At 45.7% G+C, this 14,215-nt stretch overlaps 1 protein-coding gene across 1 annotated transcript in view; it reads left to right on the top strand.

The window, feature by feature from the left end:
- Positions 1 to 575: 575 nt before the first annotated feature.
- Positions 576 to 14,215, top strand: part of LOC133424978 (transmembrane protein 163a) — a 33,751-nt gene continuing 20,111 nt past the window's right edge. Inside the window, exons 1-2 of the mRNA XM_061715601.1 lie at positions 576 to 857; positions 2,808 to 2,927. Coding sequence (XP_061571585.1) covers positions 686 to 857; positions 2,808 to 2,927 — 292 coding nt within the window. The 5' untranslated portion in view covers positions 576 to 685. The remainder of the gene's footprint in view (positions 858 to 2,807; positions 2,928 to 14,215) is intronic.

Below are 14,215 nucleotides of genomic sequence, written 5' to 3'. Positions count from 1 at the left end.
TTTCATTATGCACTTCAAGGAAAAAGTTGAAATGTCGAGATAAATGTTGAAGTACAATTTCGAGAAAAAAAGTTGAAATGTTGAGAAAAAAGGCAAAATTTCGACTTTATTCTTGAAATTGTATTTCAACATTAATCTCGACATTTCGACTTTTTTGTCAAGAAAAAAAGTCGAAATGTCGAGAATAATGTTGAAATACAATTTCAAGAATAAAGTCGAAATTTCGTGAATAAAGTTGAAATGTTGAGAAAAAAAAGACTAAATTTCGACTTTATTCTTGAAATTATATTTCAAAATTAATCTCGACATTTACTTTTTTCTTGAAGTGCACAATAAAAAAAAATCTTCCCCTCTCAAATATCTTTTCTCCTGCATGGCCCTAATACTCTTCTGTAGAAAATCAATAAAAAGAACTATGAAAGAAAAATACCTCTTTCATAATTAGGCCTTTATTTTGAAAAATACAGTTCCTATTTATTTAGCGCAACTGGGCTGGCAGTTCTGCAAGGAACCCTCCCTCCTCCCTCCATCCCTCCCTCCTCCCACAGCCACCCCCACCCCCACCCCTCTCCTCCTCCCTCCGTCTCGGCTCCGGTGCTGCTGCGGGAACCAGGCTGCACCTCTCGGCCAGGTGAGACATTTCTGGAGTGCCTGCCTTTGGAAACCTCCCAACCCCCCGAGAAACATGACGGAGACGGAGCCCTGCGCGGCCCCCGCGGCCCCCGGTAACGGCCAGTGCGAGGCGGGGCCCCAGCAGCAGCAGCAGCAGCAGCAGCTCCAGCAGCAGCAGCAGGACCGGGGAGACGGCTTCAGCATGGACCAGGAGATGAAGATCACGGACAGCATCGATGACCGAGGTGGGTGGCGGCGGGTCCGACCCCCGGACCACAAACCAGTCTGAATTCATGTTTCTACACTTTAAACGCGCTCTTCTGTTTTATAAATGATTCCCTTAGATACCGGTTCAGGTGTGATTCTGAGGGTAAATAACAAAGGAATTAAATCTAATTTGTAAGGTGATTGGAATAGAAATGGAATATAAGGTATGAACTAATTTTTGAAGTAATTAGGCTTTGTCCTTCAACTTTTTCTGTGTATGTGAGGTTATTTCCCAGTAGCCTATCAAAAATACTGCCCTTTCACTCCGTTGTCAGAAGCTTTACATTAAACAGATGCATGAATTAAAAAGTGGTTCAGATCTGCGGAGTTCTGTGACGTCACAGACCCAGCTCCGAGTTGCAGCAGGTAGAGATTAACCTGTAGAGGCGCACTCTGCAGAAGGGGGCTCCGCCCCTCAGACTGAAGGTAAAAAGCTGTTGAAATATATATATATAAATAAAGGTATAGAGTTTTAGTTGCGGTTGAAACCCTCAAAATTCTGTCACTGATCAAAATAAAAGTCATATTTCTGTCACTGAACTGAATACATTCTGATTTAGCAGCTTACTGTAATTGAAAGTCCGAACACAAGTTTTAAAAAGAAATAAAATAATAATAACAGTGAAGAAATCCTCAATTGGATTTGCCAGACCCTTTTAAGCATAGCGACTCTTAGTAAAGGAGTTTTCAGGGTAAAAATTCATTATTTGTACATGTTTAAACCCATCACTAGTTACACTTAATGACTTTGTCTTTACTAATTTGTTTTTTATTATTTATCAATTGTAATATTTCAAATTGTGATATATATATATATATATATATATATATATATATATCTCACATTAGAGGCCTGAGTTGTTGCTACTGAGGTCTGAAAACTCACCTAATGTACAGTACAGCACCGCGAATAATCATTGATGTTGTCAATTAGAAATAAGATTGCAAGTAGCTGTGAATCAAGATCACGATTGCTTAAAGATTTATTGTGGCACGATTCTTATTTTAGCTTTGATAAGTCAAAGAAATGCAAATTAGCTTTAGATTCCTGTCAGGATTGTAAAAGAGACTTGCTTCAGAGCTCTCTAGCAAGATTGCTTTTTCTCATACTCCTACCAAAATAAAAGCACACACAAACACTTAATAACACCTGCTAATTATTTATCATTCAAAAAAAAGGAATTATAAAAGGAAACCGGACTGACAATGGTCTAAAGCATCAGAGGCACAACGAACCACAAACTACCGAGCTGCAGAGGAGCGTGCAGCGGAGGAGACAGACATCTCCCTCAGGACTTATGGGAGATAAATCAGAGCGTTGGGGGGGAGAAGTCAGCAGAAACATGACAAGAAAGCTGTGAGGTTGAAAATATGGTTTGGTGGTAAAAAGATGTTCATTGACTATTCATGAGATCGGCTTCTTGAGGTAGAAATGCGTTTGTTTCAGTTATTATTATTGTTATTGTAGCTGTTATCATAAATTAGAGTTTTAAAGTTAGACATTATTACACCAAACTGTTGCTCGGTAGCCCTTCTTCCTCCAACTGTTATGTTGTAACACAGTAATGCACGTATAGAATATTTTAGCCGTTTTATGTTTAAAAGTCTCAGATCTCCAGACGATGGTGACATTACAGATCCTAACCAGAGTAGAGTTATTCACCATCTTCGTCTCCGTCCAAACCTCTTGTCCCGCTACATTTGCTGTCACTTGAAGTGCAAATAGAAGTGAGACAGATGAAGAGGGGGGTGGAGTCACGCGGTTGGCCCCACCCCCTACAAAGCACACTTGAGATGGTCAAAAAGGGATCTTTTGTATCGTATTCCTGGGCTATATTTGACCAAAACTTCAGGTTATTATGTCAACGTTTGTCAAAGCTGATTTCCTCTAATGTTACATTATCTGTGCCCTGCGATCTGCCTTGCAGGCCTTCTGGAGAGCAGCATGCGCCTGAAGCCTCACGAAGCTCAGAGCTACCGTAAGAAAGCCCTGTGGGTGTCCTGGGTGTCCATCATGGTCACCATCGTCCTGGCCATCGCTGCTTTCAGTGAGTAAACTCCCCAACCCTTTTTTATATATATAACCATTATTTAACCAGGAATAAAAGTCTTGTTGAGATTAAAAAAGAGTCCTGCCAAGAGAGGCAGCAGCGCAAACACAAAGTTGCACAAACCAACAATAACAAAACAGTTCCAACCACAGGTTAATTTGCACATTTTATTTATATTAGAAGAGGTCATCACTGATAGGATTTTATTTTCAGTTAACTTTTATTTATTTGTCCTGTTTCTTTTTTTAATCAGGTTGTATTTTTTTCTACTTTGTGATTTTATAAGCCAAGAAAACTTGAAGGACAATGGTACTTTTGCTATTTGCACTGTTATCCCACTGTTTAAGCCATACCGTTTGAATAAATGTTGAATCTGTTCTTACATTTCAAACTTGTTTCATTTGAGTAATTCCAGTTTTGCAGTACAGGTGTACTAATTTAATTGGTTTTTATTAATTCAATTTAATTTGTGTAGTTTAGTAGCATTTAGTATTCTTTTAGAGCAGTGTTTTGGGGGCTCCAAACACTGAATGTGGTGATAGATTTATAGTTAAAAAGGTGGAGTTGAATTGGTATTTTTTTAATCGTCATTTTTATCGTTATCGGGATAAATGCCAGAAATGATCGTGATACATTTTTTAGTCCATACCGCCCATCCCTAGTATCCAATGCATGAAGACATTGAGCAGATTAGTGCATATAAAGGACATCGCCATAGTCAAGCACAGACATAAAAGTTGATTCAACAAGTCTCTTTTTGAAATAAAAGGAAAAACTTATTTCTTATTTCTAAAATAAAAACCCAATTTCAGCTTCAACTTCTTGACTAGATGCTGAATATGAGGCTTAAAAGAGGATGAATCATCAATTAGGAATCCAAGATACCTATATTGTGACAGTGTCTCAATTTCAGAACCTTGAATAATAATTGATGGGAGATTCACTGGCTTGGCTTATGATCCCCTTTTCTGAATTGTGCTCAAGATGTGGAAACAAACATCAAGAAAACCCAGAGCTACGTCTCGGTGGGAGGACAGGTTTGTGAATCGCTGTCACGTCCTGCTGATCGAGGCAGCATTGATCAAACATCACTTATCCACAGATGACATGGAAGACGAGCGCGTTGCACGCCGACAACACACAACATCCTTTCATTCACACATTACATTTAGCTTCCTCTTGTTCGTCCACCTTTATAAATCATGACTTTTAAATATGTCACGGCTCAGACAGGACAGAGAACCCACATGCACAACACCAGGCAGAATCAGAGTCCAAGAGGCCTTATTCGGGTCCAAGGCAGGCAGGGGTCAAAACCGGGCAGACAGGCAGATCAGGCAAACAAGTCCAAGGGGGCAGGCAAAAATCAAAAACTGGGAGTCATACCGGGAGTCATGCAGGGTTACAGGCAGGCAGGCAGGAACAGGACAGAAATCAGGAAGGCTGGAAAGCGGAGCAAAAGCACACGACAATCTGGCAAACAAGAAGGTGGAAATGGGCCGGTATATGAGGGGAACTGCTGATGAGGGAAACCAGGTGTGGAGCTGGGTGGGGAAGCACAGGTGAAGGGAATGAGTGGATCTCTGGCTGATTAGGGTGGCAGGATCTGGAAAAACAGGGGAGTGAGTAAAACTAAAAAACTACACTGGGAAACCATGACAGAACCCCCCCCTCAAGGGACAGATTCCAGATGTCCCAAAACCACCCACCCAGGGCGGCAGGAGGGGGTCCGGAGGAGGGCCCCGGCCAACAAACGGCCAAAGCTCCGGGGGCCGTCCTCGGTGCCGGGCAGACCGGTGAGGCAGTTCGGGGGGGTCGCCCTTGGGGCGTAACAGGCGGATCCGGGGGTCGCCCTTGGGGCGTAACAGGCGGGTCCGGGGGTCGGTCTCGGGGCTTGGCAGGCGGGTCCGGGGGTCGGTCTCGGGGCTTGGCAGGCGGATCCGGGGGTCGGTCTCGGGGCTTGGCAGGCGGATCCGGGGGTCGGTCTCGGGGCTTGGCAGGCGGATCCGGGGGTCGGTCTCGGGGCTTGGCAGGCGGATCCGGGGGTCGGTCTCGGGGCTTGGCAGGCGGATCCGGGGGTCGGTCTCGGGGCTTGGCAGGCGGATCCGGGGGTCGGTCTGGGACTGCGGCAGGCTGGTCAGGGGGTCGGTCTGGGACTGCGGCAGGCTGGTCAGGGGGTCGGTCTGGGACTGCGGCAGGCTGGTCAGGGGGTCGGTCTGGGACTGCGGCAGGCTGGTCAGGGGGTCGGTCTGGGACTGCGGCAGGCTGGTCAGGGGGTCGGTCTGGGACTGCGGCAGACTGGTCAGGGGGTCGGTCTGGGACTGCGGCAGACTGGTCAGGGGGTCGGTCTGGGACTGCGGCAGACTGGTCAGGGGGTCGGTCTGGGACTGCGGCAGACTGGTCAGGGGGTCGGTCTGGGACTGCGGCAGACTGGTCAGGGGGTCGGTCTGGGACTGCGGCAGATCCACCCAGGATCGCCTCAGGAAGGGGAACAGAGACCACCTCCAGAACAGAGACCGGCGGGGCCGCCTCAGGAACGGAGACTGGCTGCGGGACCGCCTCAGGAACCGAGGGCTGCGGGACCGCCTCAGGAACAAGAGTCGGGGCTGACAGGAGGCGGGGAGCCGGAACCGGGGCTGACAGGAGGCGGGGAGCCGGAACCGGGGCAGACAGGATGCGGGGGGCCGGAACCGGGGCAGACAGGATGCGGGGGGCCGGAACCGGGGCAGACAGGATGCGGGGGGCCGGAACCGGGGCAGACAGGATGCGGGGGGCCGGAACCGGGGCAGACAGGATGCGGGGGGCCGGAACCGGGGCAGACAGGATGCGGGGGGCCGGAACCGGGGCAGACAGGATGCGGGGGGCCGGAACCGGAGCAGACAGGATGCGGGGGGCCGGAACAGGAGCAGACAGGATGCGGGGGGCCGGAACAGGAGCAGACAGGATGCGGGGGGCCGGAACAGGAGCAGACAGGATGCGGGGGGCCGGAACAGGAGCAGACAGGATGCGGGGGGCCGGAACAGGAGCAGACAGGATGCGGGGAGCCGGAACAGGAGCAGACAGGATGCGGGGAGCCGGAACAGGAGCCGGAGCAGGAGCTGGAGCTGGAGCCGGAGCAGGAGCTGGGGCTGGAGCAAGCTGGGGCTGGGGCTGACGCCTTCGTCGTTGCCTCCCCTGAGCCTGCAGGCTCCTGGGCCCACCCAGAGCCAGGCGTGTTCCCCAGAAAGGGGGAAGGGACTGGGGTGGGTCTGGGACCACCTCGGGAACAGCAACAGGCCGGAACTGGGGACATGTCCCCGTCCCCTTCACCGTACGGTGGTAGAACGCCACTTGGTCCCCATAAAAAAAATCCCACAAATCCTCTTCCTTACGTGGTAGGTCCATGTTGGCTGGGTTCAGTCTTGGCCAGATTGTACTGTCACGGCTCAGACAGGACAGAGAACCCACATGCACAACACCAGGCAGAATCAGAGTCCAAGAGGCCTTATTCGGGTCCAAGGCAGGCAGGGGTCAAAACCGGGCAGACAGGCAGATCAGGCAAACAAGTCCAAGGGGGCAGGCAAAAATCAAAAACTGGGAGTCATACCGGGAGTCATGCAGGGTTACAGGCAGGCAGGCAGGAACAGGACAGAAATCAGGAAGGCTGGAAAGCGGAGCAAAAGCACACGACAATCTGGCAAACAAGAAGGTGGAAATGGGCCGGTATATGAGGGGAACTGCTGATGAGGGAAACCAGGTGTGGAGCTGGGTGGGGAAGCACAGGTGAAGGGAATGAGTGGATCTCTGGCTGATTAGGGTGGCAGGATCTGGAAAAACAGGGGAGTGAGTAAAACTAAAAAACTACACTGGGAAACCATGACAAAATAAACAGAACCCGTTCCCTGTCTACCCTCGACAATTTACAATCTACAGTACTGCACCAAGCTCTTTAATCTCTGTATATCCTTATGCACTTTTGAGTATGCAGCGTTTTAGTTTTTAGCCCAGTGTCCTTATCTTTTAGTGTTTAGAGTTTTTAGTATTTTAATTGTTTTTATTGCTTGCTTTGAGCCAGTTGCAACGAAATTTCGTTCCACTTGTACTTGGACTTTTGGAATGAGAATAAAGTTAACCTGAACCTTGAATGAAGGCAACGTGGAGCATTTGTCCCGTCCAGAGTGTGAAGACGACCATCAACTGCTGCTTTTAGCTTCATGTAGTTTTGTAATCTTTTAAAATTCTTTCCTTTATTTAACCTCCGTGTCCTGCTGGTTAAGTTTTTCCGCTCAAGAGAAATGTAAGATTACATTTTCTGACTATTTAAATCGTCTCTTTCTGTTAAATCCTTCTTTTTTTAAGTCCAATTTGGATGTAAATCATGTTCCAGATCAGATTCCAGCCTCCTGCTCGTCTCCGCCTCGCCGAGACTCTGAAGGCCCATTTAGACAAGTTGGCTGATTTCTCCCGTCTTGATAGTTTTTTTTTTTTATAGATGTGTCACTTCTCATCGTGTTGTTTATCAGATCCTTTCTTCCTCTGCGCGTTTAAATGCAGACGGGTGCTTCGACGGTGGCGTGTAGATGTGAGCAGATACGCGAGCTTCCTGTGATAATCACGACGTGCACAGATGGCAGCAGGGATAATATATTCATCCTCGCATTGTTTTTTTGTTCTGTTGTTGTTTATTACGCCTTTCTAATCAAGCTTCCGCAATGAGAAAAGAGGACGTTTTCTCTCTGGTGAACGTTTCTGGCGCGTTCATTAAACGTGTTGTCTCAGTTCGGCAGTCTCGCGGTGCCACTCGCTTATTTTCTTCTCTGCCTCATAAATGAAACATGCCGCTGCCTTCAGATCGGCTGCAGAAACGAGGGGGGAGAGGATGAGCGAGGCTGGTGGCGGTGGTCGGGCCTGCGTCGCTGCACATACACGGGAGAGAAAACCAAGTAAACAGACTTAAAATCAAAAAAGGTGATTGACGGATTCACAGCTGTGGAATCCAAAGATGAGACTGCAGGATGGTTTTTGGGTCGATTGGGGAAGTGAAGCGCGAGTATGTTGTTTTGGAGATCAGTGCCTCTTTGAGGTTTCAGATACTTTGCTCGCTTCCTGTTTTAGTACTACAGAAACACCATCACAGTGTCTCAGTCACATGTTTACCTGCTACCAGAGACGACTGTGGGGGTCAGTCATTCAGCTGTTATAGAGGGTATGCATTGACGTCACTTCCCCACTGGACCAGCCCCCTTACTCGCACTGAGTGGCAAAACATCAGCAAAAACAGCTGCAACTAGTGGAGAAGACGGGATAACAGCCGATTATGGGCTTAAATTAAAGGCAGTTGGACTTGACAGTGACCCGTACAGTTACCCCAAGAACCAGTGGTCCATGGACATTAAAGGTATTGTGACATGAAAAACAAATTTTTCTTGATTTTTTGTGTTTTGTTGGGTGTCTTGACATCAATTACACCCAAAAAACAACGAACTTTCAACATTCAGTGTATTGGGTGCTTTCTGGGATTTTCCGCATAACTATGCAAAAACGGCGCATCTGGTTTGCTGGCGGGCCGTTACGTATAGACCCGCTAAATCACCGCCCCCTCCACCCAGCTCCCTGCCTCCTCTCCTCTCCAGCGCACCATAAAGGCTGATTTATGGTTCCGCGTTACACCGACGCAGAGCCTACGGCGCAGGGTTACGCGGCGACGCGCACCGTACGCTGAACCCTACGGCGTAGGCTCTGCGTCGATTTAACGCGGAACCATAAATCAGGCTTAACACGGAGCTGTTTAGAGCCTCTTTTGTTCTAATCACTGGAGGAAAACTGCTAAGAAGACCCGCGGCCACTGACTGGACTTAAGACAAGGGGACAGTGCTGCTTGCATGCCTTTATTTTTATGATTGTTTGCTGTGGTTCGCCGTGCTGCTTTTCCGTGCATGCTTCGCCTGTCGCTCCCGGCTTAACTCTCCGACGCCGCTGTGAGCGTATGGCTGGGTTGGAGGAGGAGGTTAGGAGGAGGAGCGGGGCAATGATTGACAGGAAAGGGGGAAAAGGAAGCGTTTTTCACGGCGCAAAAAAACACTGTCATAAAAAGCCAGGAATGGAGTACTAGAGTGAAGTTTTTCTTGTTACACTCTTTTAGACACATTTGAGGGATGTTGGCCAAGACTTTTAATAGTGTTAAAAGCATGTTAAAAATGATGTCACAATACCTTTAATATTTGGCCACGAATCCAGTTTCCTGATATTTATATGGACTTAATTTCCACGCCGGGGAAATACACGAAGCAAAGCTTGAAGGCTTACAAAAGTCTTGACGCTTGGTCCTACTTCAAGGCAGGATTTGTTGTAGAAATTAAAGTGATGAGGACATCGAACTTTATGATTTGACCGTTTAACGTTAGCTACCCAAAAATCCAACATTACCTGATACAAAATGGGAACCGCAAATCCACGTTTCGGTGCCTGGAATCCAGTTGTTTCTGCGAATTGCAGCGATCCATTTGTCTCTCTCCAGCTTATTTTCGGCAGTCTGTAAAACAATAACTCAGATTTCTTGCTAAATCTATGAGTACCATTGATCGCACAACAGCTCTTTCTCATTTTAGATGTTTTCAAGTTGCTCAAACTGAAAGTCTACGCTGCCACTCAGTCTTTCTGCCACTCAGTGAGCGTAACCCGCTGTGAAGTCACATCTGTGACGTCGTGTGCATTCCCTCTATTGATTGACGGGTCCGGTCCAGGATCAGCGAGTCATCTGCAGTCCAGACGCAGAGGATTGGGACTGAAACTTAGAGCGGCTGCTTGAGGGTGTTTTGGTTCGGGGGAGCGGCACACGGTAGCACGGGCTGCTCGCTAAGAGTGAGGAGAGCACGAGGTTTCCTGTTAGTCTCTAAAAATCTTCAGTGACATCAGAAAAAAGTAGCCAAATTTGTCCCAAGTAGTTTTTTTTTATTTTATAAAAAAATCACTAGAGGGGTCTGAAACTTCCTAAAAATATTGACAAAGTTACCAAGTTGGCAACAGTACCTGGTAAATGTGTGTGTGTGTGTGTGTGTGTGTGTGTGGGGGGGGGTTTATAGTGAGGCCTTCCAGTAAGACCAAAGAAGCAGTGTCACATGTTTAACAACACAGTGCTAGCGGTGGGTGTTGCCAAGAACCTCATTATATGATACTTGAGTCACGATACGATATTGCGATATCCAAATAATTGCTAATATACATAGTTTGCTGAAAACTGTCAAAGGAATTATGCATTTTAAAATCTGAGTTGCACATACATCAGATTATAGTGATAATAAACAATGCAATTCAAATGATCCATGCCGTTTAATTGTAGCTAAACAAGCTTAAGTTACAACATATTCGCAAATGTTTTTCATGAAATTAACATTAACACTATCATGTGAGCCTATGTATACAATAAAGTCGTACTGGATTTACAACCCGTCTCAAACATGATTTATTACTTTGGAAAAAAAAAAAAAAAAATCGATGTTCAAATTTTTAATATTGATATCGAATCAGTCAGCAAAGTATCGCGATATATTGCCATCTTGATATTTTTGCCCACCCCCACAGTGCTGCCCACGGATGTGCCTGACCGTAGATATAAAAAGTTGCCCAGTATTCATCATCTTTTATAATTAACTGCATACTGGAGAATCAGAACTCAGTAATTCAGTTATGGATTGTAATTACTTGCATTTTGCCTGATACTGTACATGACAAGCCCTTTCCTGTGGGTCGGATAACAAGGAGAAAATGAACATTTATTAGAAAATGATCCAGTGTAGCAGGCGGATGATCTCATTAAACACTCTGTAAAGCTGCCAGAGTGTCTTTGGACAAACGTGCGCCTATAGTGAATATAAAACACGCCGTTCTGAGCGAGCTCCACTGTGAGAGGGAACATTTGAATCCGAACTGATGTTGGCGCCGTCATGTTCGTTAAAGGATCGTTGCTCGGATGTCATGCTCTGGTTAAACCTCATTCTTACAGTCATTAACTCAGGTAATCAGGGAGAACGTCAGACAAACAATAACATATCACGTAAAAATGGAAGAATGTGGGCAATACCAAGTACCCCAGGGATGCACCAGCGTGTGAATCTGCCTCTAACAGCAGGACCTTAATGTTTCCGGTTGGGTTTTCAGTTTTTCTCCTGTAGATTTACTGCAGGATTCGGGATCACTGACCTGTTGTGTAACCGTGGTTCAGTCGGGCCGCCGCCGTCGGGCAGATGGCCTCACATTTCCATGCACAGTTCACGGTCGGCTCAATGACCGGGATGTTCCCAAACCGTCACCTGTTCCCCGACATGATTGACAGTAGATGTGAGGGGGTTCTGCTAGCCAAACACCAAACATGGGGATGGGCATTAAGGTCAAACGGTCGTCTTGGGTCTCTACGTCTAACGGACATTGTCCTAAAAGACCTGGGAATTGTCCAGATGCAGTTTTGTCGATTTATTTTTCACAGGACATCCACTCCTGGGAAGATTGTCAACCATTTTGAATGTTTTCCACTTGTGGATATTCTTCTCACTGCAGATCATTGAACTCCACATGGTGGAGTGTTGAACCCTCTCTAGATGGATGTGATTACTTCTCTATGACTGGTGCTTATGTCCTTCCCTCTTGGCATTGTGTTAAAACACACCTGAATACTTCAGACGTGTCAAAGTGTCTGATCAGATCATCAGTAGGGATGGGCGGTATGGACTAAAACATTTATCACGATAATTTCTGGCATTTATCCCGATAACGATAAAAAAAATACCAATACAAAAACGTCATCAACGGGAATTTTTCTTTCTTTCTTTCTTTCTTTCTTTCTTTCTTTCTTTCTTTCTTTCTTTCTTTCTTTCTTTCTTTCTTTCTTTCTTTCTTTCTTTCTTTCTTTCTTTCTTTCTTTCTTTCTTTCTTTCTTTCTTTCTTTCTTTCTTTCTTGCTCATTTCTTTCTTTCTTTCTTTCTTTCTTGCTCATATCTTTCTTTCCTTCTTTCTCATTTCTTTCTTGCTCATTTCTTTCTTTCTTTCTAGGCTCATTTCTTTCTTTCTTTCTTGCTCATATATTTCTTTCTTTCTTTCTTTCTTTCTTTCTTTCTAGGCTCATTTCTTTCTTTCTTTCTAGGCTCATTTCTTTCTTTCTTTCTAGGCTCATTTCTTTCTAGGCTCATTTCTTTCTTTCTTGCTCATATATTTCTTTCTTTCTTGCTCATATATTTCTTTCTTTCTTTCTCATATATTTCTTTCTTTCTTTCTTTCTTTCTTTCTTTCTTTCTTTCTTTCTTTCTTTCTTTCTTTCTTTCTTTCTTTCTTTCTTTCTTTCTTTCTTTCTTTCTTTCTTTCTTTCTTTCTTTCTTTCTTTCTTTCTTTCTTTCTTTCTTTCTTTCTTTCTTTCTTTCTTTCTTTCTTTCTTTCTTTCTTTCTTTCTTTCTTTCTTTCTTTCTTTCTTTCTTTCTTTCCACAAAAATGTCAACGGGAATTTATCATTTTTACCGTGAGATGACAAATTCTTACCGTGGGCAATGTTTTTGACAGTTTATCATGAACGGTAAAATATCGCCCATTCCTAATCATCAGGACTTATCGATGGGGGTACTTAGTATTGCCAACATGTTTGTCCTTTTTTTTGTTTTTGGCTTTATTTTAAAATAATAATGTTAAGAAAACAATAAAATAGTTTAGTCGTGTTATTGTCTGAGGTTGTTTTGAAAAATCAGCAAGAAAGTCTTAAAGAAAAAGGAGCTAAATGTAAAACCTTTAAGACAGGAAGTAACAAGAGAGCAGAATACGAGAAAGATTAGTTTTTTTCTGTGTGACACGCAGGTTAACACACAGGTGATTGATTTCAGAGCAACTAAACGGAGCAACTGGAAGGTTTTTATCCAATAAAACAAGCTGTCAATCAGGAAGGGCGTGGACCGCATGTATTTTTGGTCACAGTGAAATGTTTTGCACAAGAAGCAGACTGTTAATAAGATATTAAAGCTAATTGCTTGTTAATATGTGCGCAGTAGCTCCATCAGTGATGCCACAAGGTAAGACGTGGCTGACCGAAAAGTGTGGAACAAGAGCGCGCAGATGGTGTTTTATCCTCCTCCCCTGCTGTCAGATGTGACGAGGATGGAGGAGAAGAAGGGGAAATGAAAGACCTTGAATGTGTGTGAGAGAGAGAGAAGGGAAGAGCTACATCCCTCGTGATGCTCATCCAGCTTCCCTGGGAACCAATTAGCCGTCGCTGGGTTCAGCTTGGACGACTGTAGCGCTGCAGCACATTTAATCACACAAATATTATTTCTGCTCCTAATGAAGGTGCGAGGAGGAGAGGAAGGGAGGAAGAGAGGAATGAGGGATGGAGGGATGTACGACGGCTCTGTGCAACATTACAGCCGGATATGTGGGGTCTCTTTCCCAGAGTGCCTTGCACTATACTAATACAACACTGGTTCACCTCAGTCTCTTTCTAAGTTTGTTTAACATTTTTGTTTCACCAGAACACAGAATATCACTTATGGCGCTTTTGCACTAGTACCTCATCAGCTCGGCTCGGCGCGGCTCCACCCGTTTTGTCCCCGTGTGTGTTTCCACAGCCAGGGGAGAAGTGGGCAGGTTGGGGTGAAGCTGCTGTGACGTACTCGATTGCGCAACCCTTTGTTCGTGTCGGCGCTGATGAGAAATCAGCTGGAGCCGCGAGCGGCTGAGAGTAAAACAGCCCGTCTACATCCCTTTTTTAATTCTCACGTCAACCACCAGGTTTATGATCATCTGCACCTCAGAGTTGGATCACCAAACAGACGTTTTGCGCTTTATAATAAAATCGCCGCGGGCCGCCAGTCGTTCTCGTGCTGACTCCCGCTTCCTGATTCAAACGTCTGCCGGCCCCCCGACCAATCAGTGGCGAGGAGGGTGGTGACGCCAGAAATAGTCCCGGCTCAGCCCGGTTAGAACCTCGCCAGAATGGTTACAGAAAAAGTATCGGCTTGGAGCGGCTCTACCCGTCTCAGCCCTTGTGCAAAAGTGCAAGACGGGGCCGTGGCGGATAGAAGCGAGCTGAGTAGATACTAGTGCAAAAGCGCCATAAGTTCACATAAGGGTTGCCAGATAACCAAATTACTGTACCCAGAGCCCAAAACTGTTGTTTTTCCACTGAAATGACAAGAACGGTGGCTTAGCAACGAGATTGTCATGTATTCTGATGTCATGTATTCTGATGTCATGGGGCTATCTGACTCCAAATCAGACTAATAGTGAACAATAGTCGTGAAGAAATACTCTTCTTGAGCGGCATTGTGAAATTA

The sequence above is a fragment of the Cololabis saira genome, chromosome 24 (assembly GCF_033807715.1).
Source record: "Cololabis saira isolate AMF1-May2022 chromosome 24, fColSai1.1, whole genome shotgun sequence".
NCBI classification, from domain to species: domain Eukaryota; kingdom Metazoa; phylum Chordata; class Actinopteri; order Beloniformes; family Belonidae; genus Cololabis; species Cololabis saira.
This window is presented reverse-complemented; position numbering and strand designations above follow the sequence as displayed.